This window comes from Dermacentor albipictus, chromosome 1 (genome assembly GCF_038994185.2).
Source record: "Dermacentor albipictus isolate Rhodes 1998 colony chromosome 1, USDA_Dalb.pri_finalv2, whole genome shotgun sequence".
Classification (NCBI taxonomy): Eukaryota; Metazoa; Arthropoda; class Arachnida; order Ixodida; family Ixodidae; genus Dermacentor; species Dermacentor albipictus.
This window is the reverse complement of record NC_091821.1, coordinates 377,809,084-377,836,577: the sequence shown is the minus strand read 5'-3', so window position 1 is coordinate 377,836,577 and position 27,494 is coordinate 377,809,084. Positions and strand designations below refer to the sequence as shown.

The following is a 27,494-nucleotide window of genomic DNA, read 5'->3' as shown; positions in this document are numbered from 1 at the left end:
ATTTCGTTGTCGCGCCGAAGCCTGCGTTGCTCGACGCTCACCGCGTACGATGCGGGGCGCGTAGTCGCTGCGCCGTAGCAAAGCCGCCTAGAAACAGTCTCTGTAGCACGCCGCAACCTTCGCTTCTCATTCCAACGAGCAGCTCTGTCTCCAGGAGGCATCTCACCTCGTGAGTCATAGAGTTTCTCACTACATTACCTAGAGGGAAATCTGGCGCTGCTGCGCTGTGGTATGCATGGGAATGCCGGTATATTGTGGATTCGGATTGGCATCGTTCTCGTAGAGACAGGACACCTTGAAGACGCGCTTGGCAAGTACCGTTCCGTCTGTCACGATGATTCATTTTCTACTAGAACAGCACGTGAAAAGCTGTTTTAGCTTTATTATTACCCGAAAACATGTTTTGTTCAACTATGAGAACTTCATATTGTGCGTACGACTACATGTTACGTAAAATGTATCAGCGGGCCGCTAAAGTTGGAAGACAGACGACAAGGTTCGCGCTCGCTTCGAAACAGTTGCTCGTCTGTTCTTGCTTTTCTTCGCTTGGTCCTGCATCGTGGGTGAGTAAAGATGTAATATGCGTGAATGGACACATTTTATCAAGATTTTACTTTGAGAACGCGTTATATGCTTAGCCATATCCACGTTTTAGACGAAGCCTCTTACAACACCAGCCAACACGAGCCTCGCAGACACATATACCGTCATTCCCATGACGGCACGGTGCCCCCTTAAGAAACTCCCATAGACGGTGGCGCCAGATTACCCTCTAGGTGGTATAGTGAGAAACTCTATGTCGTGAGTGTCTAGCAAAGGCAAGCGCAGCTGCTTATATACCGCCGCGACGCCGCGAGCGACGGCGCGAGTTGGAGCCCCGTTTCTCCTCTGTCGTGACGTCACGGTGTCACGTGGTATTGAAGGCAACACCGCCGCGCCTGAGGAGCTGGGTTGAGCTCTAGTAATATGCTTCGCATAAAATGCGAAACGCGACTGTCCCAGAACGGTGCTTGGCCAGTCGTAAAAAACGTATCTTATCGAAAGGCTCAATGTCAACGTAGGCGGTTGCTAGCTGCGTAAACAGTCGTTCCAGCAGTTGCGTAAATTGCAATAAATACGCCACTTATACGGATACGACTGTAGTCTGAACGCGGCATTAGACGCAAGCGCGAGCACTTAAAGGGACCCTGAAACGATTTTGGCGATTTTCTACAAACGTACTGAGTCGTTAGAGTAGGTTCTTCTGATCATTAATTGATGCATCTAAGTGCTCTGCGTAAAGCGTGTAATTTATTATAAGGTTTTAAAAATACCCATCGCTGCAGATCGCAGCGCACTGCTCGGCGGAATTTTAAGCCGCCACTACCCATATGATGCAAATAACCCATATTACGTCACATGGGCGAGCTATCTGATTGGCTGACCAGGGCGCGTGGTCGATAATTTTTCCAACTTTATGGTGAACAAATGATGCTCGTAATAGTTGGAATGTTAGTTACTTTGTTTTTGTAAAAAGAAAGTAACTTAAAGAGAATACACAAGAATAGTTTTTTAGTACACTTCAGCACTCCCGGCACACAGCAAGTGTCGTCTGCTTGTGTTACAACGTACTCCATTTTGACGAGAGCTCCGCGGTCAGAGTCGGTCTCAGTCTTTTCGCGAGCACTATGATTCGACTTTGTTGCCTTGTGGACTGCAAACCTAGCGACCTGCAAATCGCGAGTCCAGTATTAGGGCAAACGCAAGCGCAAGGGGACAGGGTCTGGCCGCTTGACTGTGCCGGGATGAGCTACGAGATGAGCAGAAGGGCAAATGTAAACGGTCTGCACGGTGCAGCCACCTGGTGGCACAGAGCTCAACCATACACAGTAGCAGAAACGAAGTGTATTCTTTGCTGCTGTTGTGTATTTTTCGCAGGAGTGTAATCATCAACACGTTGATTTAAAAATGTTTAAAATGCTTTACACTTGGTTAGAGCAATATTAGCGCTCTGTTTGACTGGTTAAGCGCTGCGCCAGCAAGTGTCTGGACCGTGCAGACCGATCAGGCTGCTCACGTACGTCTACGCTAAAGTTCCTTCATCAGCTTGAGTTTATGCCTCCAGTCATTTGCCGAAATGACCAGCTTGCCAGTTTTTAGCGGAGTACCGGACACGTTCGGCGCTACGACAGAATGCTCGCAACGCACGCTGCTTCGATAGCTCTCGGCCGACGGCCAAGCGGCTAGCGGAGAGGTCTCGCGCGGGAGGGGGCGTGCTCCTAAACAACCGGAAGTGAGCGATGTGACGTCGCATCGTGACGCTGAACCAGTGAAGGCGGAGCTTAGCGCCGCTCGCTCGGCGAGCGAGTTGAGGAGGAAAAGCATAGCTAGGGAGGAGGGTAACTTCTAATCGCTTGCAGCTCCATTAATACGTAACGCTTCACTTAAATTGTGGTGCGGATGTTCTACTTAAGCTGTACCCTACGCGCCTACAAAATTTGTCCGAACCGTTTCAGGGGCCCTTTAAAGAAGTTATTTTCGACACTGCGTTCCTCGGGATTTGCTCCGTAGTGCAAGAGAGGTTCTGAAAGCAACAACGAGGTGAAACAATGGATTTGAAAGTGCGGATCGATAGACTGTTTTTTGGCTTTAACTTCCCGAAGCAACAGTTGAGCTATTAGAGACGTCGTAGTGGAGCACTACGGAATAATTTTTACCACGTGGGTTTCATTAGCACGTACATAAATATAAGTACATGGGAGTTCTTGCATTTCGACCTCACCGAAATATGACCGTCGAAGCGCGTAGTAGTACCGGCGATCTCGTGCTCAGTCGCGGGAAGCAGTAGCCGTCGCGGCCTGTTGAAATTGCATGAAGGCGCTGTTAGGGTTTGTCTTCGTTCTTGTTAAGAAAAAAAAAAGCAAGTTATCGTAGCGCAGAAAAGCATAGACGGATGAAGCGAAAGGGCAGAGCTGCGGTAGGCCCAAACAGCCACAATTGTGAGTAAAGAAAAGAGCTAGGAAAGCTAAAGCAAAAGCTATCACTGATGATTATGCATTTATAGCAAAGCATTAAGGAAGATATAATCGTCGCAAATGTGTGAAACGAGCGATTATGATAGTATGACGAAGGCCTGAGGACAACATGATGCCAATGACGGAGTGTCTTTTCAAGGGATGAAGATGTTAAAATAATTACAATGCTGCGATGACATGACGCTCGAAAATGGGACGAAGACGACTGTACGACGACGACAGCGTGAGCACAAGGGCAATGGGGATAAAAGGATTATGAAGGTGGAGTCACGACTGGTTGACATTGGTTTGACGACAGTGCGATAGCTACGACAAAACGACGACGATGAAACAACCACGAAGGCATGATGGGGACTTTGTGATGTCGACGCGATGGCGGCAATGACACCGCGACCGTGAAATGATGACAACGGCATGACAATAGAGGGGACTAAGACGCGGTGTTGACGACGATATGACAACGCGGTGACAGCAGCTGAGTAAGACGGCGGAAAGACAGCGATGACGTGCCAATAGAAGGATGATCACAGTGTCGTGAAGCCAATGGAATGACGACGACGGAATCACGCCGACACCATGATAACGATGGCATGTTGCTGTTGGAGCTAACGGCGGTGGTAACATACACCACCTGGTGCAGTGGGCCGCCTTAATTCGCAATATATCCGCTGTTTTTTTGCATTATTTCCGGTAGGAGCCAACAAGGCCGCATTATTTCGCACAATATCGAGTGTTTGCACTATACGTGGAACACTAGCCAATCCAGCCACTTTAACTCACACTATGCGTATTATAAGGTAAAGCTATTCCAAACCTTTCTACTGAAATTCTCCAATCAGTGCTCCGTGATTGGTAAACATTTTTTGGACCGCCCCACTTCGCCTGCATGTCACGCGACGCCACGAAAACGGGAAATGTCACCGCATATCAAAGTCACGTGTATGCATTAAAGATACATTAATACGCCCGAAACAAAACTCAATTTTTTCCTCAATAGCCACAGGCTTCCCCGTTCCGAAAGGAATGAAAGATGAGTGCCGCCGATCGCTCACGCACTGGCGAAAATCATTTATTTCTGACTTGAGACCTTAACGCCGTTAGACCTCTCCCATTGGTCAAAAGCTTTCGGGCTGCACGCACTCAACCTGCCTATCACGCGACGTCACAAAACCGCGAAATGTCACCGCATCAAAGTCAAGGGTATGCATTAAAGATACATTAATACGCCCAACAAAACCGACCATTTTTGTCTATAGCCGGAAGCTGCCCCGTTCCGAAAGGAATAAAGGATGAGTGCCGCGTATCGCTCACGCACCGGCTACTCACACCTGCTGGAGAATGCGGGTTTATTTGCGTATAAGAAAACTTTTTGTGGAGCCGTGTAACGTGATCGACCACTTTCGGTACTTTTACGACCTCGCTTTGCCAACTCTTCTTTGGTGAAGATCCATTTTATCGTCATTCTTAACCTTCCGTGGCACGCTACCACAATTTTCGACCAGTTATCTCAAGCTAAGTAAAAAGCTAACCAGTCTCAGACTTCGGCAACACCCTCTTCATCCGGTTATCTTCTTTCAGTGCGTTGGCTCGGCCTCATCGAAACCATCGTCACTTGAGCTTTCTCCTCGCCTCCTGGTAGCCAATTACAAACGAAAAACCGCTCAATGCAGGCAATATTATTCATTTTCAAAGTAAAGTGATCGCGTATAAGCTAGGAGAGTGTTTGACTGGGCTGTTCAGGCAGCGCTGTGAGTCACGGCCCTATGCTTGCGTTAACCAGCACATGTGGCTGTGAATTCTGCAAACCCGAACCAATTTTTTTTTGCTTTTACTTTCCGCCAGCTGCCTTGCTCCCCATCTGATATGACGCGTACATACTGCCATCCATGCTGCCTCAGTGTACGATTAATCTTGTAAACATTCCTAAACATTATGACGAGAAATCCAATAACTTCGAAACCACCATGATATCTAGCAAGCATAAGCGAAAACGAAACGAACAGTATAGAAAAGTGCACAATATATTGACGCAATATCTTTTACAGTTTTTCTTACTGCACGTGACTCTGATTTCAAACTATGCGACACATCGCCATCGTGGGCATGCGCCACGTTCATGACGCTCGAACGAAGAAGAAGCGACGATGAACGTCAACGGTCCGCCAGCCATCGCTCCGATTCAAGGTAACCGTAAGTACTCGTGCTCTACTGGAGAAAACGACTCCTTTAGTTGACGGAGCATCCTTTTCTATGCGTTTGTGAGAGAGCTATTGTCGATTAAGCTAAACCATGGTCGCGCTGGAATGCAGCAGCAACATAGTGCTGCTGCAGAGCACGAGCGCGTCCATGGCTGAACGCAGGCACCATCTCCAACGACGGGCATTCCATTTAAATCAATCTCCCATCAAGCGCATCTCATTTAAGGGAATGATGTCGTTTTTGGTGTATACTTACAGCATCGCTAAAGCGTATATGTTTGTCGACCGCCATGCACTCGGTGATCTGAAAAAAGGAATGTAGCCGATTCCGCATACTGTAAACAAGAAGGCTGATACGCATCTCCTAAGTTTTGTAAACCCACTGCATATTTTTTATGCATAAACCGCAGCGTATTTTTGGGCATTATTGCGCTGGGAAAATTGCACTAAAGCATCGTTAGGAATCTCGCGATCCACCACATCCGTAGGTTGTGAAAAACATTTGTTTAAAAGGTTTGTCCTGGAATGGTATGGCTTAAACTTGTTTCCCTTTATGCAAGGAACCATAAAGCAGGCGTATGAAATAGCCTGATGAGAGGGTTACCGTCTGATTATGAAATATTAAATAAAATAGGTTGGGATACATAGAAAGGGACCCAGTGACGTTCTTTGTTTTTTTTATTGCTAGTACTGTTATAGAGACGTCGCACCTCAACAGAACAAGCATTTCGCCATCAGGTGGTGTGTATTCTAATGCGTTATTAAATAAGGCGCACCCAAAAATGGGCTCCATAGAGGGCACCCATGTGTACTTACATGACCATTTCTATAATGTGAAACTTGTGTTTATACATAGTCTTCATGTCAGCACTGGAGATCTGCCGTCTCAACAGCATTATTATAGAAGGCTGGCTCCCTGGCGAATCATCGAGCTCAATGTCGTTGTTATCCCACCGTGATGGTTCAGTGACTGAGACGTCTGTGGTTGCACGTGAGGTAGCGGGTTGGATTGCCATCCAGAAATGTCTCATTCGGATGAGGGCAAAATGAGTTAAAATTTCTTTTAATTGCTTTTATTGTGCGGTCGTTGAAGAAACATCAAGCGTGATTAGTACCACTACTGTATCAGTGTTAGCTTGTGAGATCAGCAAGGTCGTAAAAGCAGGCACATTTTTTTACATTTTTCAAAGTTGTTGTTTATATCACCAGCATGGGAATATACTTCTCAGCTACCAGCTCCTAAGAAGATGCGCCCACCCATTCCCTTCTCAAAGATGCATGTGTGTAATTGTTTGTTTATGGCTGATTTATAGATAAACCACTTAATATGGTGTCGTATAGTAGGGAATATTTTTCCCGTCACGGGAAATTCACCGTGTGGTCTGATTTCTCGCATTGTTTGACGGCATGTAAATTACTGCACGCAGGGCAAACCGGCGAACTACCGTCACAGTGGCGAGGACAAAATGAAGGTGAGCCAGTTCGTGTGATGCATTTTGTATCGAGAAATACACCGTGACAATCAAGCACTTGATGGCGGCTGTTAGGACACATCTAAAAGACGGACAGAAACAAAGAACAAACTTAGCGGCATTCGGATGGAGCGCAACTAGCCCACCTTGTTGCGACATGTACGAGTGACTTTATGAGAGAAACCACATAATTAGGAATTGTGTATTTTTTTGTGGTTCTGTAGGAGAACAAGAACAGTATATACGGATTGCTGCCCTCGTCTCTGGAAGTGTGTAAGGGATTCCAAAACCAAAATGTATACGGCTAGGCTTCACAAAGACATCCGCTGGGAAGTGGTTATTATATGGAACTTGCTCTTACGAGCAATCCTTGTGTAAGATGCGAGCGTTTTGCGAATACGGGCCTAGAGGTCGAACTGGGGAAATTTTTTATGAGTGTGCTCAATCAGTGACTGGCCGCCTTCACCAATTTTATGTCCAGCATCAGGATTGACTGGAATTTGCTATACGACCGATTCTACAGCGTAAAGCTTGTTTTATTCTTCCGAATAAGGGTATTCAAGTGCACATTAAGAAGGCATCTGCGAAAGAGGGACACCAGTTTGTGAAATGTAATAATGGAAATAACTAAAACGCAACCTACAAAACCGCACTATCACCGCAACACTCCTTCGGTGTCACGACTTGCGGGCCTAGTGCTTCCATGTGATCACTTGCAACACATTTGGTTCTCCAGCAAAACGTGCCAAGATAAGGAAAGAAAAAATACATGATCTTTCACTGTCATTCATGCGTATGGTCTTCTTAATGCCGCACTCATGCGTAATTGACAAAGAGAAAGAAAAGAAGAAGGGTCCGAATGCACCGTTATGTCATGGCTTAAACTGCGTTACATAGAATTAAAAATAAAAACAAGAACAGCGCTATTAGGTGCCACGAGACAAGAAACACATACACACGGCGTCGTCTAATGAGCGACCGACCGACTGACTGACTGACAACAGTTGATAGCCAGCGCCGTGTCTGCGAGAACATAACAATGTTCAATATAATCTTGAAACCAGTCATTTCTAGCAATAACGCTGTGTGGTTAAATGGTCACTGTGCTAAATTTTTTAGGATAAAAAAAGTAACATACAGGAGTTATAGTACAGCAGCTCTTGCTCAAAAATTATAACGGAAGGCAAAGCACCAAAATTAGCTGATGAGTGTATAGAGAGACAAAACTGTGCAGGGGCCGTATTTTACAAGGAGTGAAAATAATTTTTTTGTAGTTTTCTTGCACTATGATTGTGACTCTCGCGCAGTCAACCCTTCGCTTTTGCCGAGACTGGTCATTTAGGCAGACGGATGATAAGAAATGAGTAGAATTGGATGAGAACACTCCGTGCACAATATGGCCTTAAGGACCGGAATGATGCAACGATTCTATTCCAGTTCTTTTCTTTTCACACTTCGCTAGTACTCTTAGTGGCGCTCTGTGTACTCGACCAGGCGGTCGCGAGACGTAGAGGATAAAAAAATAATAACTTACTGCCAAATCGCCACTAATATTTTATTGTTTCCATTACGGGGGGCGGGGGAGGGGGGAGGAAGTGATGAGGGGTTAGAAGGCCTTCTGACGACTATAAGTACGCGTCTGGGTTAGATGTAGACCCAGAGGTTGCAGCTGGCTTTTCAAAAGGGCCGCGGGTACAAAAAGCGCAGAGAGCGCAGTGTTGCATCGTCATCTACAATAATAAAGGACGTACATTTTTTCTAAAAGCATTTGAGATCGCACATGTGCATTCGCGTAGTATGCCCAGGTGACTAGTTCCTAATGCCCATCATGCGCGCAAGTAACTGTCTGAGGGCCGACCATGTGACTATATTCATTATACGCCATTTCTGGTGTAGTTATTCCAATAAAACCGCAAGATAGAAAAACCAAGGTGACTTTGTGATTACTGTTTTTCATTGTAGCAACTTAAGATGTTATACTTAAACCTGGTGGTTGCGGTGTCTAAAACGGTGCTATCAGGTTGGGGTGAACAATGTCTTCGTTTTGCTGTAGTTAGAGAAATGATATGTGCGTGTTGACACTGGTACTCGCACGGACAAATTTCCTCAATTCATACTAGAGCAGCAAACCATGCTTTTGCGTCACTGTGATTTGTGAAATGTTTCCTCCTGACTTGCACAATAGAATGCCCGTGCAAGCTTGTAGCGAGACAAAGCAAAGTATGCCTGTTTCCGCTATATACCAGATTGATTTCATCGTATTCAATCAATTCCTTTAGTTGTAACTGTTACAAACCATATATTCTATTGCCATAAGAAACAATAAATTGTCTGGGAAAGAGCGGTGACGTGCTTGCGTACGAGGTCATGAAAGCGTTTTATGTGTGACGGAATGGGAACGCGTATATCAGTAACAAATCTGTAATGTTCCGCGGAAATGAAGAAAAGTATTTGTAAAAAGTTGCTGCGATTTTTATTTACTATGCAGGCTGTTGTTGGCGAAAAGTACGATGCACAAAATAACGCAACAGGAAAAACACAGATCGCTCTCTTTTGTGTCTTTCCTATTCCTGTGTTTCATGCTCGGTACCTTGCGGAAGGGCGGCTCGTGTAGTAAACCTAAAAACCAACTTGTCGAAGAACTAGTTCTTCTGGTGATTTGGATATTTGTATGCATTTCATGATGACTGCGAATTTCCTCGGCACTTTCCTTGCTTCTTGATATGAAAGTACGCTGTTTACTTCGAAGAAGCTTTAGTGCCAAGTTCGCGCATGTCCCTTTGATATACCGTGCTTTTGTCCCGTCTAAGGTGCGCGCTTGTCAAACCTGCAAGCAACACATTTTATTAATCGTTTGTTTCCTTACAATGTTTAGGCCGTTTGAGCAAACCTATGTACATTTGGCTTGTGTACCGTTGTACGTAGTGATTTTTTGCCCTTAGTGCTATTGCTCTTCTCTCTTTTTTTTTCTTTTTTTTCCCTTACCGTTTCCCACCTGCCCTGCTGCTGCCATTGTAAACGGAACCTGGGGCCAGTCAAGCTGCTTCTCCACAGCTTTTTTCCCCTTGTTTTTCCGCCACAACCATGTACCTCCTTGCTTGTAGAAACAAATAAATAAATAAAATAAATAAAATAATGCCTTCGGACATTCTGCACACAATTCTCTAGGCTAGTGTATAGACTTCAAATCCACTATACAGTTTACGCATTTTATAGATTTTATCTGTCGATCACCTAAAAATTCTTGTAGTGAAACTTAATCTGCAAAGCCAGAGCGGTTTGCAAGTCGTACGTAAACAGTCTATAGATAGTCTAAATCTATTTTTCTAACATATTTCTGCTTGTACAAGGTGCCGTGCAGGCCCCGCCAGCCCCACCGGTCATTGTCTGTGCACCTGGCCTCGAGTACCTGGCGTGCCTTGATCAAATCATAATACGACAGCGACTGCAAATATTCCAAGGTGAGGGACGTGTGACTCTTACGTCACCGACAGCTGCTTTTCTATTAATTCTGACCGGAAGTAGTAACGTGTAATTAAACCGAAGCAGCAACACCACATGCTTGCGGCCGTGGTGAAATTCAGACGATTTCATAACGTTAAAATAAATAAGACTGCTATGAACGTGGTATGCGCTGGCTGTATGCCAGTTTTATTCGTTGCGGGTTTGCAGCGAAGATTGATCTACAGCTCACGAAGTATATGGCTGTCTGCAGATCTTTTAGCATCGTGTTTACTTCTTCATGTCACGCAAGATTTACAAACTCATGGCGGCACTCATAAATCGGACAATCGATGGTTCGACTGGTGTTTCCGTCAGAAAGCTGCTCAGAAAGCAAGAAAACTTTACATACTGTTGTAGTAGAGCCTGAAATTTGTGACTGTTTAATTTTGAGAACTGCGCAGTTCTTCAGCCGCTGTGATGGCTATTGGTTTTGAGATCAATAGTTTGGTATCCCATCGAGATTTCTAAGTCAATTTCTTTCTCTCACAGGCTGTTCTTGCGAAAGACGCAACAGGTACGTTGCGTCAAACTCAATGGGACAAATTATCTACAATATGACTGAATGTGAGTATAGCACACGCATGCCATTCAAGTGGTGCGACGGCTTAGGGCAAACAAACCCCTCTTTGTTTTTAATGGTACAGCCTAAAACAAAAGCTGCATGTAACTTATTAGGAAGTCGCATACGGGCAGATTAGCGTGACAGCCTTTGTTGCTGCAACTATACTTTATAAAAATGGAAACCGCAAACACTCGCACTAACTTTTTACGCCCTGACGGCTGCTGAATCTTCCCGTCACAAAAATTATTGCGGTCACGGTTGTAAAAACAATTTTATTGCAAAGGACAGCAGGTCCCAACTAAAGCTGCAACGAAAGAAACCGTGTATTTCAGAACAGTGCATCAATTCAGACCAGGGTGCGCAAAAGAAAGAACAATAAAAATATTTAACACAGCCTTACAAGAGCAATCAATGTTAAAGTTGATTTCGTGAAGCTCTCGTGTCATTTGTGACAGCTATGACGTTTACTCGTCACAAAGTCTAATATATTCCGCAGAGACACGCATGTCATGATGACTGTTGACGTTACCGCACTTAGCGTTCAAGCAATGCAGCGACACCTCGTATTGCATAAAACACACTTATTTTCCATCTGTAGTGGTCGCTCTAAGATATTCGCTGCTTCGATAAAATACACGTACTGACGTTGGCCCAGTTTGTTTTGACACCCACTCGCTAGGATCGGCGATGACCACGTGATGACGACTTATGACGGCGACACAGTGACAGCTATGGAATGACCATATGGCATGAGGAAGTAAAATGACGTCGATAGAACAGCGGAGGCGGTGGTACCACTTTGGCATGACGACAGTGGATGGCGATTCTGAAATGATGAAGATGGTATAACAATCAAAATGTGATCGCGTTTGCGAGAAGACAATGAGATGAAGAGTTTATGGTGATGGGGGCGTGACGAAGATTGTCTGAAAAGATTCAAATGAATAAGTTAGAATGAAGACGATAGAATGACCACGGCGGCCGGCATCGCTACGACGGTAAGACAAGGAATTCATGGAGTGACAGCATGACTGCGATGGCGTGAAAATGGCGGCATCATCACGATTGGATGACGACAACATGCGTACGATGGAGTAAAAAGAAAAAAGGAAATATGTTGATGGATTAACAAGGCCGCATGACGACGAAGGCATTAGGGTAATGGTACGGCAATTCTGAGATGACGACGAATACAGGATGACGATGATGGCCTGACTGCGACTTTAACTACGGCGTCGTGACGACAATGTGATAACGAATATGTGCCAACGACTATCATCACGACCATGGCATCTCAACGGTGGCATGACCACGATTGAATGGCAGCATTATGATGGCGGCGTGATGGCAACAGGCTGATCAACTTGTGTTTGATTAAATTTGAAGAGCAACGTAAAGAGGGTAGACAGAAGGACACTAATTGGGTCAAGTAGGCTAAGTAGGCGAATACATTTAAAAAGTTCTTCTCCGAGATAACGATTTGATTGGACCTACTAAGGGCGATGTCGCAGCCACATGGCAGCCATATGTGTGTGCAAAATATTTTACGGCTCAACTACAAATTTCAACCCACCACTTTCTACTGAATAGCAGTTTAATTATTATTCTCAATTGATGTTGTCAATGCCAAATTGAAGTCTAGCAGTAGGAATCTCGTACCTGCTTAGAAAAAATCTCGACAAAAGCACTAGTTTCGCTTTAGCTGTTCCCAAGGGGTGTTACCCAATAGGCAAATCTTCTTGCGAATATTCAGCTAAATGCTGAATATTCAGAATATCAGCCTAAATGCTGCAAAAAGTAAAAGGACTGAAGTTAGTTTACATAACAATCCTACACTCTTATTTGTAAAGCAAGTGATGCCTGCGCCTTCTAGTATTTAAACTGAAGAAGTGAGATATATTTGATGCAATGTATTTTAAAGAAATGTTTTGTTTAAAAAAAAGGAAGCCACATCTACAGACGGGGCAAAAGCGCAGGGTTGTAAAAGAAGTCTTGATGATGGTGTGTGCAACATATGATTATTTGACATAAATGTACGAAAACTTCAAAATCTTCAACATCCACATGAGCATGAGCTGTGAGCGCGCTTAATACATTTGCACGAAACCTCTTTTTTTTTCCTTCTGTTTTCCCCATAGTAGGCAAGGTTCACATCAGAGTTGGTGGAAAAGCTGTTTGTTTCTTAAATTTTGCTCAATTTCTAATTCCACCTTTTTGTGGTGCTTTGTCACTTGGTGATTGTTATCCAAATTATTTTTTTCTCGTTGCACAGATTCTGAGCGTGGTGCACACTTTTGGCACGGGCGGGCGCGTAGCTTCGAGATGGACGTCTTGGACCACAGGAACGCCGTCGTGATGCATTTCGTGCGGCCCCTGAGATGCATGATCTCGTGGTGTTGTTGCGACCGCCAAGTGAGCATATGTTCTCTTTTGGCTTTTGAATTGAAGATCGTAAGGATCTCTAGAATATTTGAGAGTTTTGAGTCTACCGCTCTTACTGCAGAAGCTAGGTTTATCGAGATCGCCCGCAGACTGTTTTTAATGGATGCAACGAATATGACGAGATGGTGGTGCCTGGCCTTCCCAGTCCTGGTTTTTAGCGCGAAGCAGTCTTTGCGACCTTTAATCACTCTGCACCGACAAACCATCCATATGACCTAAATGTCATCACAGGAATGAAGTGCATGTCATGGAATGAATGCCATAAATCGGTAGCCAAGTCTTTAATTTAGTAAGCATTTTTATGCCCACCCAATGAGGAAACCTGTCCGTTGATCTGTTCATCCGTCACGTAAGACGGGTTCGCCTTCGTAGTAAGGCCCGCGCGTCTCGCATAAGCGCCAAGTAAGTGGCCAGAACTGAGCGTGCACGAAGCTATCCGCACTCGCCTGACTCTGTCCCCATCGCAGGTCGCTATCGAGATTATGGCTTGCGCAGCTGCCCAAGCGGCTTCAAGGATACAGCGCACAGCCGCTGCCGGTGTATGATTGATCACGGTCGGTAATGGTTCGACGCAGATGGATAAGGCACTAAACAGCGATAACTGTTTATGATGATGGCAACCTCATGAGCGCATCTGGTGCCGCAAGCGGCAGTCGTTTGCTTTCGTCATCAATTCAGCTTGCACCGCTGTCGGCAGCTTTTCCTGTCGTGGGAGCGCTGCGTTTATAATGGTTGGATCAAGTTTCATAACATTGATCATGACACCGGGCTGCGTGGAGATGACCAAATGGCGCAATGTTTACGCGTACTTAGAGAACTCCCAGACATGTTTGTGCGGGATTTTTTTCTATATGCTTTAACCTTCTACCCATTCTAAATGCGCAAGTATTTTAATGCCTACCCAGCAAGGAAACCCGTCCGTCAGTCCGTCACGTAAGACGAGATCGCTTTCAAGATAGGGCCTGCAGCAGTGACCAGATTCATAGGCTTGCTGCGTCTCGTTTCAACGTGAAGGGACAATAAGACAGCATCGTCGTCGTCTTCGTCGTTGTCGTCGGCGTCGTCGTCGTCGTCGTCGTCGTCGTCATCATCATCATCATCATCATCATCATCATCATCATCATCATCATCATCAGTCTGGTTACGCTCACTGCAGGGCAAAGGCCTCTACCATACTGCTCAAACTACCCCGGCCATGTACTAATTATGGACATGTTGTCCCTGCAAACTTTTTAATCTCATCCGCCCACCTAACTTTCTGCCGCCCCCTTGCTACGCTTCCCTTCCCTTGGAATCCAGTCCGTAAACCGTAATGATCATCGGTTATCTTCCCTCCTCATTACATGTCCTGCACATGCTTGTTTCATTTTCTTGATTTCAACTAAGATGTCATTATTTCGTTGTTTACGCTGTGTTCTCTCTGAGAACACAGCATAAATGACGCTATAAGCATTCGGCGTACTTAGTTCCCGTCGTAGATTGCTTTCAATCCGCGCGACCGCGCCATACGCAGTCGCCGCCCTAACACGGTTGATCATGGTTGATAATGGTTCGCATCGAGTGGAGGAAGCCTCATCGACCACGTCCACGCACGACGTCAACCAAACGGGACACTGTTGAATAACTTTACGTACTACATCACGCATCGGCTATTGACAACCTTCCACGAAGAAGCGGCATGATACAAACGTAATATCCAATTTGAAGGTAAAAAACTGTGGATCCGCAACATTCACATGGAGACGGATTACGATTGAAGCTGTTTCGGCTAATACATGGGCTGCATACATTAAGAAATCATACATTTTTTTTAATGCGGCACTACACTACGTCGACACAAGTGCCCCCGCGGTCACCACACCTCCCATGCATCGGCGGCAACCGCTGGTGCCCTCCCCCTTGCCCTCCCCACTCCCCCTTTGGAACGCATGCGGGGGATGCACATGTGGCCTAGTAGAAAACAGTTTTCCTGTAAAAGAAATTCAACAACAAGAACTAAAACAGACATTGTACATAATAAATGTTGTATATATTTGCTTCACTTATAAAATCTCTCTCGTCATTTCATCCTACATGCGCATCCTCTGTGAGTTGTGTATAACATGAGTGAACGTTGCAACTACACGCCTCTCCTTCGTCGACTCATGCTGATTTAAGTTATCATTTCGGTGTTACAACCACCATTCTCTGTTTCCAAGATTCTTTCGTGGTGTTTCTCGCAGTTATACCAAACCTAGTAGCAGACGACGATGAAATAGCAGGTTATAAGTAGCAAATGCCTACGAATCATTTAGATAACTCTCACAGGAAATTCTGCGTGAAGTTTTTCTTTGTTACTTGTTCATTGTATAACCACTCCCCTCTGCAATTCCTTCCGCACTGGGAGTACACAAAATAAATAAATAAACTGCCCGACTTCCCATGTACATCAAGACATGACGTTAATTACAAGGCATGCGTGAGCAAGTCACGCACGCATGTCTCGTCAAACAGACCCAGGCATTTATCCAGGTAAAGATACGATAATGGTATCGACTCACGTTGTTTATGCCATTCATGACACTCAATTCGCGGCATTTATGTCATGTCATTCATGTGATACATGTACCTAATGTCATACATATCCTGACAAGTAACTTGTTCAAAATGAACCTGACTTGAATGTCAAAACATGCATGCCATGAGCTTAACGCCATAAATGGGACTGGAAGCCAGTATTGGATTTGGCATGACAGGCATTATCTGGATATGCATGTCATGACAAGCATGCGTGATATGAATGGGATGTCGTGACATGCATGTCGCAACAGGATTGGCATGAATGCCGTGAATACACATCATGACATGTCTATGTAAATCCATGACGCGATTTCCATGAATGACAGGACATGCATGACAATAATGACAAATTCATGAAATGCGTGCAAGTATGCACGGTATGGAATTATTACCATGAGAAGTCATTCCCTACCCAGTGGATCATGTTCTCGACTAATTCAGACGACGGCTATATGCTCGTGTTTGTGATGCGGCGATGGTCGTTGCATCATCATTGCAGCATAGTGGCCCGACTCTCACCTGCGCTTCTGGCGCTCGCGCCCGGTGGCTTGCGAAAGATCCCGGCATCTCGGAAGGAGGGAGAACCCCACTACCGCTCGAAGATAGCGGTGGTGCCATCGGCGCGCTCCGAGAACCATTGAGAAATGTTATCTTTCTTGCCGCTCATTGCTTGGACCTTCCGTGGCACCGCTAGCTCGGAGAACCAGCCGCCCCGGCTCGCCTAACGAACCTGACCTTTCCCTGAATTTTGAACTCTTCTTATCGTAGGTCTACGCAAGGTTAGACTTCGTCGGTTTACGCCAAAGCCGTCTACGAAAGCTCTTCGTCGGCACCGACAGGCTCAATATTTAGTCCTATCATTTCAGATTCTCGATGGAGCGTGAAACAACCGATAATCCCTCAACGAAGGCAGTCAGACTGAAACGTCGAAAAAGGCCATGGCTTGAGCGACCACCACACAGCCGCCACACACTATCAAGCCACCTGTCGCAGCCCAGGTGTCAAAGCCGGCAGCACAATCTTCTTACAAAACCTAACAAAATACCACGAACATTTCCCCTAAAGCCCCCATGCCGCCAAACTGCCAAACAAAAGTACACACACACGAATCAAGAAAATCATGTAATTCGACTAATACGGAACTACGAAACGGAAACGCTACCATATGCACAGTGATGCAGTAGCTGCGCTCTCAACTAGTTCAGCAAAGCACCGCCTCTCCCCTTAATCCAGCCCTTAAGACGACCCCTAGAACATGTGCACCCATCTCCCAACTCATCAACCCACCCACCGCCCCGGCCAACATGGCACAGCAAGCCAGCAAGAATGAGGTAGAAGAGTCGTCTGCTTGCTCAGACACCGCCTTTAGAATCAGATCAACCCCCGCAGGTGTGTCTGCGTAAAGAGGCGTTTGGTCCGTTGAGACCCCACGTACCCGAGCATACGAGGGTTGGCCCCTCCCGCGTGTAGCTGTGTGTGGCTTAGCCGTGTCAGAGGAAAGGGGGATCCTGGGGTTTGAGCAGATGCCGGGTGTTCGGGCCTTTGTAAATGTACGTGTTCGGCAACACACTTCTTCGACCTGTACTTCACATAAACGGCACGTGCAGACTGACGCACCTGGGGGAAATCGGCAGTCGCCTTTTGCTGTCCTCCTCCCCGATCTTCGTCTTTCTCGCCTTTTTCATCTTTCCCGTTTTCTCTTCATTTCTCCTCGCTTCCGTATTCGGGGCGTCAAGTGCTAACCTGGTGTAATTATCCAACCTAAGGGATTTTATGTTATGTTATAGTGGCGATGCATGGCTGGCGTCTGCAGGCTTCCAATCTTGTAGCGTCCCCTTGTTGGGCTCGGTGGTGGGTGGCCACCATCGCTGCCGAATTTTCCCATTTCTATGGCAGAAGCTTTTCCCCCGTTGCTTGATCGCTCCCTGAGAAGGGGGCGCACCCATGAACAATTCAACTTCTTTATGCAACCGAAAGTGTCTTTTCCTAAATACCACGGTGTCCACAGTCAGCACGAAATGAAGGCAGTCCGAATGATATCACCATTTCTTGTAACCAAAATATCTCACCGAAGCACTAGGCCCAGGTTGTAAAGTAACGAAAACGGGCAGTGGCGATCTTCTGCTCGAAGTTCACGACAAGCCACAATACGACAAACTCTCAAAACTTGTACCGTTTGTGGACATTCCCGTTTCTGTTGGACCACACAGGTCGATGAACACAGTTCGCGGTGCCATCTCCGAAGATGACCTTCTCGAACTTACCGAAAGTGAATTACTATATAGAAGGATGGCAAGAACAGAACGTCGTCAAAGTACAAAGGATAAGAATTAGGCGAGATGACAAAGAAATACCAACTAGGCATGTAATCATCACTTTTGGAACTAGCAACTTACTAGACTCAAAAGAAATACTACACTGCAAACTCCGTGTAAGGCTATATTCCTAACCCACGCCGATGCTTCAAATGTCAGCGGTTCGGGCACGGATCGCAAAGCTCCTGACGGCGAAATACTTATGCAAAATGTGCATGAAACGAGCACTCGTCCGACACTTGCACTTCCACCGCCCGTTGCGCTAGCTGTTAAGGGGTACACGCCGGGTACTGCCGTTCTTGGTCATCTTGGAAAAAAAAAATAATCGAAATCAAAGTCAAACTGAACCTTTCCTTAGAAGAGGCGCGCAAACGCTTCTGCCGGGGTGTAGCGCTACATCCTTCGGCGGCCACCCAAGTCACACGAAGCGTGACAGTGGTCACGCCATCAGGCAGCGCCGCCCCCCTTCCCCCAGGTGGAACAGCCAACGCTGTACCGGCCCCCGCAAAGGAGTACCTGCAGACCCTCGGGCCTCTTTGACCCAGGGCCACTGCGCGAGCAGATCGGCCCAAAATTCCCGCGAAAGTGCCCGCCGCGCATGCAGTATCCACCGCCTCAGACGAAGTGATGGATACGAGCACAAATCCGGTGTCTCAGAAGCCCAAGCATTCAGCATTCCATTCTTACCAACCCCAAGGCTGTAAAACGCGGAAAGCAGATGTATAATTACATCCATGCTTTGCTTTGGAATTGATTGCCGCCATTGAAATAGATTGTCTGCACTCTCAACAAGTCGTAATACCTATGCTGCCACCCGCGTTATTTCACTTTGCCACGATGAGACTCCCGCATCAGCTCGACTCCATACCGGGCATACATCACGCTATGCATGTAGACGGTGTCACGATCTGGACGACGAAGAGATCAGTGGGCTTCCAACAAGATGCATTCCAGCAAGCAGTTGACGTTGCTGATCCATACGCCTAACAGTGAGTTCTCCAATGCCTACAAGACAAGTAGCAACTTCTAGGCCTACGACGCAAGACGCAGTCTGGCGACCGCGTAAACCCCTCCGAAATCAACCTCACCCTCGCAGGACAGGAGGGTTGCAGTTACGCCCCGGAACTGCAACCCTCCAAATAGAATGCCTTGACATACGCACGATTGTTCGGGAAATCGTCGAGGGCCATCTGACAAGCTAGCACGAACGCCTTGACCTAACGTCAGCAGGCCGCACCGTCTTCAACTACCAAGGATACCGCATCGCCACATCTGGCCACGTGGTTACCCACCAGCTTACGTCGACAAGTGCAAATGCATTCAAGTGGCTCCTGTCCCGCAGAAAATGCACCCGGACCATCCCAACCACCAATATCAGGCTAGAGCCAGAGCGCTTAAGAATCGTTACGGTACCACTGCCGAGTACTCCGTAAACTATTCGCATGGCAGTAAGCGGCCGCATCGTCAGTGGTAATCTAACTTCATCCGAAATTTAGTTAGTTCCTATCTAAATAATGACGTCAAAACAGCGGTTGTATTTTCTGCTCGGTGTAAGAAGAGACTAAGCGACGGCCGATTTTTACCGTTTATTTCTCGCTGTCACGACGGAGAGCGAGTACCACGGGAGAGTCAGGGTCGTTGCTGGCACATTGGTCACGGCAATGTGATGCAAAACATTGTATCGGCAGGGCGTTCCTTCAAACTTGTAACGGGGCTCGCTGAGCTCCACGCATGCGCACTTGTGGCAACAAGCATACCATAGTGTACTGCTCAAACTGTCAATTAGCTTGACATGCGATTTTGGCCGTAATTGCTGCCGTGATACAGCCTCCTCATTCGAGCGTTAATAATAAAAATAATCCGAAAAGAACAGCAAGATCAGAAAAATTTTCACGTAAATAGGATGTGCATAATTCGGCTACGTAGTATTTGCGTTAGAAAGTTCCGTTTCCTGCTGTCGCTGCGATAGAAGGTATTAGGTCACTTGTTTATTTATTAATTCCATTCGCCCAAACAGTGGAAGGCGGGCACATAATCTTCATTTTTTTCAGGAAATGGAAGTTCAAGCACCCCCAGGAAACGTCATGGCAATGATACGCCAGGAGTTCTCCATGTGCGGTCCGAAGTTCTCCATTAAAGACCGCAATAGCAGAAGAGTGCTGGACATAGTAGCACCAGCCTGCAAAACCGGCGTACCTTGTGATGGGGTCGTCGAGTTTGCGGTAAGTGAAGTAACCATTGTATTTAGAATGCACCTTAGCCAGACATCACCTGAGGAACAAGAACATGAAGCTGGTCAAATTAGTTTTATTTCGTTAGCTAAGTGTGGGGAGAACAGATGTCAGTAGTCGGAACACGCTGATAAGAGCTACAAAGTATAGGCGGTTTCAGAGGATACAAATTAACATATATATCCTCATTAGTTCTTGAAAATCTTACCGGTGAAACAGCAGCTCCTTACTTATCAAGGTATTCTTAAGCGCATAACAAGGACTTTATGAGTAGATCATTTGACAAACACGAAAAAGTCCCACAATTACACGCAAACATGGCGGTGTGTGAGTGTATTAGCGATACTTTTTGTGAGCTGTTTTATACACCACGTGTAGGGATTTTCTCCCTTTGAAGTACGAGTAACAAAGGCAACATGCACCCATAATTTAACCTTCGCCCCCTTCATGATGTGACAAGCTCTGCATTCTACCTTATAGATTGTCATCTGGCATCGCAAAGCGCAAGTGTTTACTTTAAAGGGATCCTTTAAAGGGTTAAAGCGAAGCGAGAAATCACCTTTCTCTCAAACGTTTTCATTTGAACACTACTCACACCTAATTACTCTCGTTTGGGCGTTTTATTTCGTAATATACCAGATTAGCATATGCCGCTGCTATTCGGCAATAGCATACATAAATCAAGAAGCGCATTTCGATCAGTTCAATGCTTCCTACTGTTATTGTGTATATTTATTGACGCAGTTTATTAAACAGGCTGAAGTAAGCGAAAATGTGCTTTCAAATTCTATTAAGAATTACATATTTCTAGAACGAAGCCGAGTATCACCTGCTTTCGCTCAACCATGGAGGCCCGCGGCCGCCCTGGTAGGAATTAAACTGGCCACCTTGCTTATCAGTGTCGGAGCCGTCGGACCTTGCTGATTTCGACTAAGTTTTGAACACTCAAATGGCCTCTAAGCATGCGAAACTTATTGTCAGACTTCACACACGCTTGGTGGCGCGCGCCTACTTCTGATCGCTCCTTGTTAGACGCCTTGGCAGGCTTCGCTTCGTATTCCACTACTGATAGCGATTAGAAATGCGCGAGTGGGATGCGGCTACGATCCCTCGGTAAACTGGGTACAGGACGAAGTTGGCCCGTACCACGAAACATGGCCAGACTGAAGCATATGAGCGCGAGTGGGAACTCTATCCCTGTTGTGCACAAAGGAAGCGCTGCGCAAACGAACTACATTTGCATATGACTGCCGTCTGGTACGTGGCGTAGACATAGCGACCGCCGCGGGCTGAGCGCACTGCGGCTGGCCGAGGACAACTGCGCTAGGCGCGTCGTAGGCGTTGAAGCAGGAAGTATAGTGGTGTCCACTATAACACCCAAAATCAAATTTGAACTGCGCGCCGCAGTGGCTCTCAGTAGGAGGAGCTCTGTGGGACCAACCCGCTCCACCGTAGCCTTCGCAGTGCAAGTCATTGAAAAAAGACCGAAGGCACTGTGACGGGCACGCTTGATTGCGAATAACTCCGCTCCTCCTGACCTTACTGTAATGTTTTCCCCGGCAATGTATTTCTGAAATTGCCCAATTTCAATTCAAATGCATTTCTCGGTCTTCGATAAAAAGTAATCAGATGCTGACGAATCTGCCATACGAGCGAAGGTGAGCCCTTTTAGACATATTGATTCTAATATGGAGCACAGGAGAGATCCCTGAAACGTGGAAGACAGCATTGGTGGTTCCAGTGCTTAAGTCTGAAAAGCACCTTGCAGACTTTGCCTCATATTGGCCAGTACTTCTAACATCATGCGTGTCAACGTTGATCGAAAGACAAATATGTACGAGATTAACTTGATATATTGAGCAAGGAAATAGACTGCCATAGGGTATTGTCAGATTTCGCCAACGGTGGAGCCCCCAGGACAGTGTCTTTGACTTAACCCGCATCGAGTATCTTCACGTCGATGACGTTTCGACACTCGTCATATTTATGGATGTTGCCAAAGCATACGATTGTGCACTTCATACTGGCATCACCAACGAACTCCAAGCTCTGGGTGCCTCCGGAAATGCTCTTCGATTCTTCTATAAATTTCTTAGAGAACGAAAATGTCCAAGGTAAGCTCGCAAATATAATGAGTGAAAAGCGACGCACTTACATCGGCGTCCCACAAGGAAGTGTCCTATCTCGTTCGCTTTTTAACGTTGCCATGACGACTGTTCCAGACGCATTGAAGGTAGGTTGGACTGGTGTTAAAATGTCCATCTACGCAGACGACATCTGCATTTTGATCGCAGGGTACCAACACAAATGCTTGGCCGGGTTAGACTAGATTGCAATCTCAGTCATCGATCGTCACTTGTCGACGCTTGGCCTATCTTTATCAGCGGAAAAATCTGCCTTCATGCTTCTTCCTGGAGCGAGGTGCAAGTCAGTTCGCCTGCAGCTGAGTATTAGAGGCCATCCAATTCGTCGTGCAACTAGTGTTCGATTCCTGGGCATCCCCATTGACAGCAAGCTACTATGGTGACGCGCAGTTGTAAGCGTTGTGGCCGCATCAGTGCAATGAATCAATGTACATCTTTGAATGGCATTTGTATGGTGGTGAAACAATCCTATATCTATGCTTAAACTTAATGCTGCACTAATAACAAGCCGCATTCTTGATCAGCAGCCGTTGATATCACCATCACCGATCCAATTCGAGTGCTGGGAGGCAGTGTACAGAAAGGGACTTCGCCTGGCAATACGAGTTCCTCAGGCGGCTTCAAACAAGCAGGTTAAAAATGAAGCGGAGTCTTTTACACTCCGTCTGCTCCCTATGGGTGCGCCTCAGAGTTTGGAAACTAAGTACACTTAAAAACGTTTGGTAGAATGGCGTTAAGTCATGGTTGCCATGCTTGTAAGTCATTTCAGCGCTATAGACTCTCTTCTTTTTAGCACTTTCTTGCTGTGATAAAAAGAGTTGCCTTCTATATACATAATAAGTGCTTGTGGTACCATTACGTCCCCATTTTATTATTTTGGCACACATCGTAGTGGTGGTTGGGAAAGAGTAATTGCTAGTTTGTAAAGGTATATATAGTGTTCCTCTGACTTCCTTGTCTGATATGTAGTGCTTGAATTTGTTAGACAAAGGGGTTTACTTTGTACTTAACTTCATGACAGCCGTGCGGGACCCATAAAATTGATTTTGCATGTTCCCTAGTGGAATTTGATTTTCTAAAAATTCGCAGTGAAAGTGGTGTACGCAGCCCCCCTCAGAAAGTGGCTCAGTAAATATCAATAACATCAAGAGTAGATCGAAAAAGAAATTCTTCGGCTCATTGTGACAATAAGTGGTGTTCAAATCCACGTCGGAGTGGCACCTCCCTGTAGAATTTTTTCGCAGATCTTGAGGCCAGTGTTGCGCAGGTCGCATGCGGTGGAAGTAATGTTGGAGCCGGAGATGCGCAATTAGATTTGGACAAGACCTGCACCATCATAGACACCTGCTGAACATCATAAAACTTTTTGGCTACGTTTTCGGCTACTTTTCGCTGACTAAGAAAATTGATCTGCTTCTTTTGCTCTAGGTGTTGAGAGCATTTGGCTATTTCTGTTGGGACTACTGGGAACCCAACCGGCTACGTTTCCGTTCAGTTCACTTTTTGAAAACGGGTGGGACGGCCACGTGTTTTGCGTACCCCCGAGGAACTGGCAGCCTTCGATGAGCGGCGGCGTGAACTTGCCCGTGAAAGGGCTCGCCATCGGCGTGCCGATCCCTCCGTTAGAGCTGCCTGAGCCTCTGCAATCCGGCAGCAGCGAGAAGATGGCGAGCGAGGGAGCGGGAGGCCGAAGCACCGTGACGAAGGTCAGGTGCATGCAGGACAAGCTTCGCTTACTTCTGTTTTCCTGTAGGGGAAGGGTTGGTAATTTCTTTACATGTATAACGGCAGCTGTTCTCGTTGATGTGATTAAGACTCCACGTAAAGGTCTAGACAACGACGAACGCAGAAATTGAAGCTCAAGATGCGCATTAATTAGGATAAGTTAAAGAGGATCACTTCCTCAGCTGGTGCGTGAAGGTTCGTGCTTACAAGACGTTGTGCGGTAGGGTTGCGTGATTCGCACTCTCCATCATACCATCCACTCTTTTCCGCAAGGGCTGTGGAGATGTTGTTGACGGCTATCACTCATGCGAATGTTCAACCAAAAGTGGTCACAGAATTTTCGAAGTACGTCAGTAAAGTACAAGAGATCTAAGAGCAAAACTGTATTGACGATACGTACTGAGCCTCGAGTAGGAGAGGTGTGCCGCCAATTGTCGGCTGCAGTATTGCGAAGAAAATGGCCTCATTTAGTGCACGGCACGCTGAAGTACATTCTTTGATGAATAAATCTTCCACTAGCGATTAGGTGGCATAGCTAAAAATTAGATGAGAGGACAACCTAATTCAATCAATAAGACATGCACAGTGGACATAGAGAACTAATTGGGGCGTTGTTCTGTTTTGAGGAAATAATTTCGAGCGTCATAGTCGTCGGACGACGAATACGCGTTAGCTCTTGAGCAGCAGCATTTCTGTATTAGAGCCACCAATACAGTGATACACAGGCACGTAAATCGCACGCACGCACGCACACGCACTCGCACACACACACACACACACACACACACACACACACACACACACACACACACACACACACACACACACACACACACACACACACACACACGCACACGCACACGCACACACACACACACACACACACACACACACACACGAGATCTTTTGCGTCCCTCCAAAGCTACATTCATAGCATATCATATGATACAGTCCGCGTTACGTTTTCTTTGAATGCTTGCGATGCGTTCCGCACATCTACAAAATATCTCCGTGGATTGCTATGACTAAACGAAAGATGGTCGCGATCTACGAGCTCATTTTTTGTGACATCTCTTGAGCCAAGCTGCTTAAAAATATTGCATTAGCTATCTGAAACAACCAGGTATCTTATTTTAGTAATCGATATGCTGAACAGTTAACAAATTTCAATTAAGAAAAAAAAGAAACGTAAATGCAGCGCTAGCTACTGCTGTATAGTAGTGGCTTCCCGTGCCTACAAATAAACCAAAATATACAAATTTAGAAACAGATATGTAACAAATAATTAAATAATATTGAGATTTAGTTGCATGCGCCCAAGCAACCTTGATGTCATTCAAGTATGGGCATTGTGTACACAAGAAGTGAGGTATTATGGCGGTGGCAGGGACGAGAAATGTTATTTTAATAGGGAGACAAGATTGCACTTAGACTGCCAAGTTACAGGTAGAAGGATGCTCTTTTAGTGTTTCTCTTTTTATTTCCCCTTGAAGGTGCTCAGCACAAATGGCGTCGTCATAGGCAAGATCACCAAGCTATGGGGTGGGGCCCTAACGGAGGTTTTCACGACCGCCAACAATTTCGGCGTCACATTCCCATTGGACTTGGATGTGCACATCAAGGGCGCTCTCATCGCAGCCACTATACTCATTGTAAGCAATGGGCTTGACATCGCCTCCAAAGCTGCTTGCCGTCTGGAACGCATTTTGCATGTGTTAACTGTGTGGTCATCGCCCGGCGCCGGCATGCCTGCTTTACGGCGGGCATATGTGCGTAGACGATTTCACACATTCTTCACCCAAAATTCTGATGTTTACCTGTTCATAGAGATAGCATAGGCAGGTGGTAATGGCGCAAATTTTGGTCTTAAAAGTGAGCTTTAGAATACATACTGTTCTAGGGCTCTTGGGTGCTATATTCCTATATTGTGTTGCCTTTATTTCTGTTTAAAAGAAATACTATCCTTTTCTTATTTTACCTATACAGGAGTGGTTAACGTCCTGATAACAAGCGTTTCGTATCAGGTGACTGCAGTGATCTCAGCCCTGCTTTGCGTCAGATCATCATTTGAAGGCATTTAAGGGTTTCAGTTTGCCGTTTTCCATCAGGACGCGGGACTCATTGTCGCCATGATGGCTGTCGACGGTAATGTGTTTAGCAATAAATCAGTCTAGCGGTACAACGTACAGTGTCGATCACACTTGTCTAGAGTGGCCCAAAGGCTGCTCCGCACTGCGCCTGCGACGCCTAGCGACAAGCACCGGGTTCGAGATGTGTTGGCTGATAGCGGCCAACACATCTCGCTGCGGCATTCGCGGACGCTGCGGCATTCGCGGGCGGCCAAGATACAGGCCTGCGTGATTCGCGGGTCGCGAGCACCGGCTTTTTATCACTGGACGAGCACTGCCAGCTGAGCTGCGAGCGTCGCGTCCACGCGCGTTGCGCTATCGGCCAACACATCTCGAACCCAGGGCTTGTCGCTAGGCGTCGCAGGCGCAGTGCGGAGCAGCCTTCGGGCCACTCTAGACAAGTGTGATCGACACTGTACTGCCACTGTACGAGGCATGTCCTGCAGCAGAATTCCTCTACTGTGCTTCCCGAAGAACACACGCGCCATCTAGCGCCACTACCTCGAAGCCTGTGCGATGTAGCCTCCAAAATGCATGGCACGCAGGTGCGTGTGAACGCTGAGAAACGCGTCATGCGGCAACGGGGCTCCTGTATCGTGCTTCTTGCTGGTCACGCTGTGCCATCTAGCGACACTCCTAGATGGCACAGCGTGGCCTCTGAGACGAGAGGCGTGGCGTGCCCGCGCCTGTGAACGCTGAAAAATGTTCATTTGCGTGCCGCACACTAAATGCCCCGCACTAAGTGACACAAATTATCTAGGGGCTCACTGATGAGTGGCACATACCCGGTGCATCGATGACGCGGCTCGCTAAAGCGTTGGCATGAAAGCCGTTCATTAAAAAGCGGCACACGCCGTGTTCATTTGTGGCGCAGCCTGCGAAGCCATTGGGCTTCTGTCTTTTAACGCGATAGCGTTAAGGAGCTCGTGTCGCAGAAAAGCCGGTGTCGTCGGCGTCGGCGTCGGCGGCGTTGACCGTGAGCGATAAATCACGGCAGGCGCTTCATAAATAAAAAGCAACTTCCAAGATTGGCCCGGCGGGAATCGAACCCAGGTCTCCGGAGTGTGAGACGGAGACGCTACCACTCAGCCACGAGTTCGATGCTTCCAAGCGGTGCAAACGCGCCTCTAGTGAATGCGGTGTTGCCTTCGAAACGAGCCGTGGAAAGTTATACTGCGGTGTATATCGGTAATTATGAA

General features: G+C 46.5%; 3 protein-coding genes across 15 annotated transcripts in view; 2 read left to right on the top strand and 1 right to left on the bottom strand.

Moving 5' to 3' along the window:
• Positions 1-27,494, bottom strand: part of LOC135900247 (phospholipid scramblase 2-like) — a 365,712-nt gene that overhangs the window by 183,147 nt on the left and 155,071 nt on the right. The window lies entirely within an intron of this gene.
• LOC135901736 (phospholipid scramblase 1-like) overlaps positions 1-27,494 on the top strand; it is a 34,322-nt gene that overhangs the window by 3,751 nt on the left and 3,077 nt on the right. The window contains exons 2-8 of one of the 7 annotated variants that reach the window (XM_065431551.2): positions 5,060-5,204; positions 6,640-6,684; positions 10,035-10,145; positions 10,678-10,752; positions 13,023-13,162; positions 20,118-20,288; positions 25,660-25,935. In XM_065431551.2, coding sequence (XP_065287623.1) covers positions 5,159-5,204; positions 6,640-6,684; positions 10,035-10,145; positions 10,678-10,752; positions 13,023-13,162; positions 20,118-20,288; positions 25,660-25,935 — 864 coding nt within the window. In that variant the 5' untranslated portion in view covers positions 5,060-5,158. Of the gene's footprint in view, positions 1-5,059; positions 5,205-6,639; positions 6,685-10,034; positions 10,146-10,677; positions 10,753-13,022; positions 13,163-20,117; positions 20,289-25,659; positions 25,936-27,494 lie in introns of those variants that run through there. The other 6 variants (XM_065431552.2, XM_065431554.1, XM_065431555.2 and 3 more) reach the window with 6 other exon arrangements.
• LOC135901738 (phospholipid scramblase 2-like) overlaps positions 195-27,494 on the top strand; it is an 81,726-nt gene continuing 54,426 nt past the window's right edge. Inside the window, exon 1 of one of the 2 annotated variants that reach the window (XM_065431562.2) lies at positions 195-563. In XM_065431562.2, the coding sequence (XP_065287634.1) occupies positions 399-563 (165 nt within the window). In that variant the 5' untranslated portion in view covers positions 195-398. The remainder of the gene's footprint in view (positions 564-27,494) is intronic. The other variant, XM_065431559.2, reaches the window with a different exon arrangement.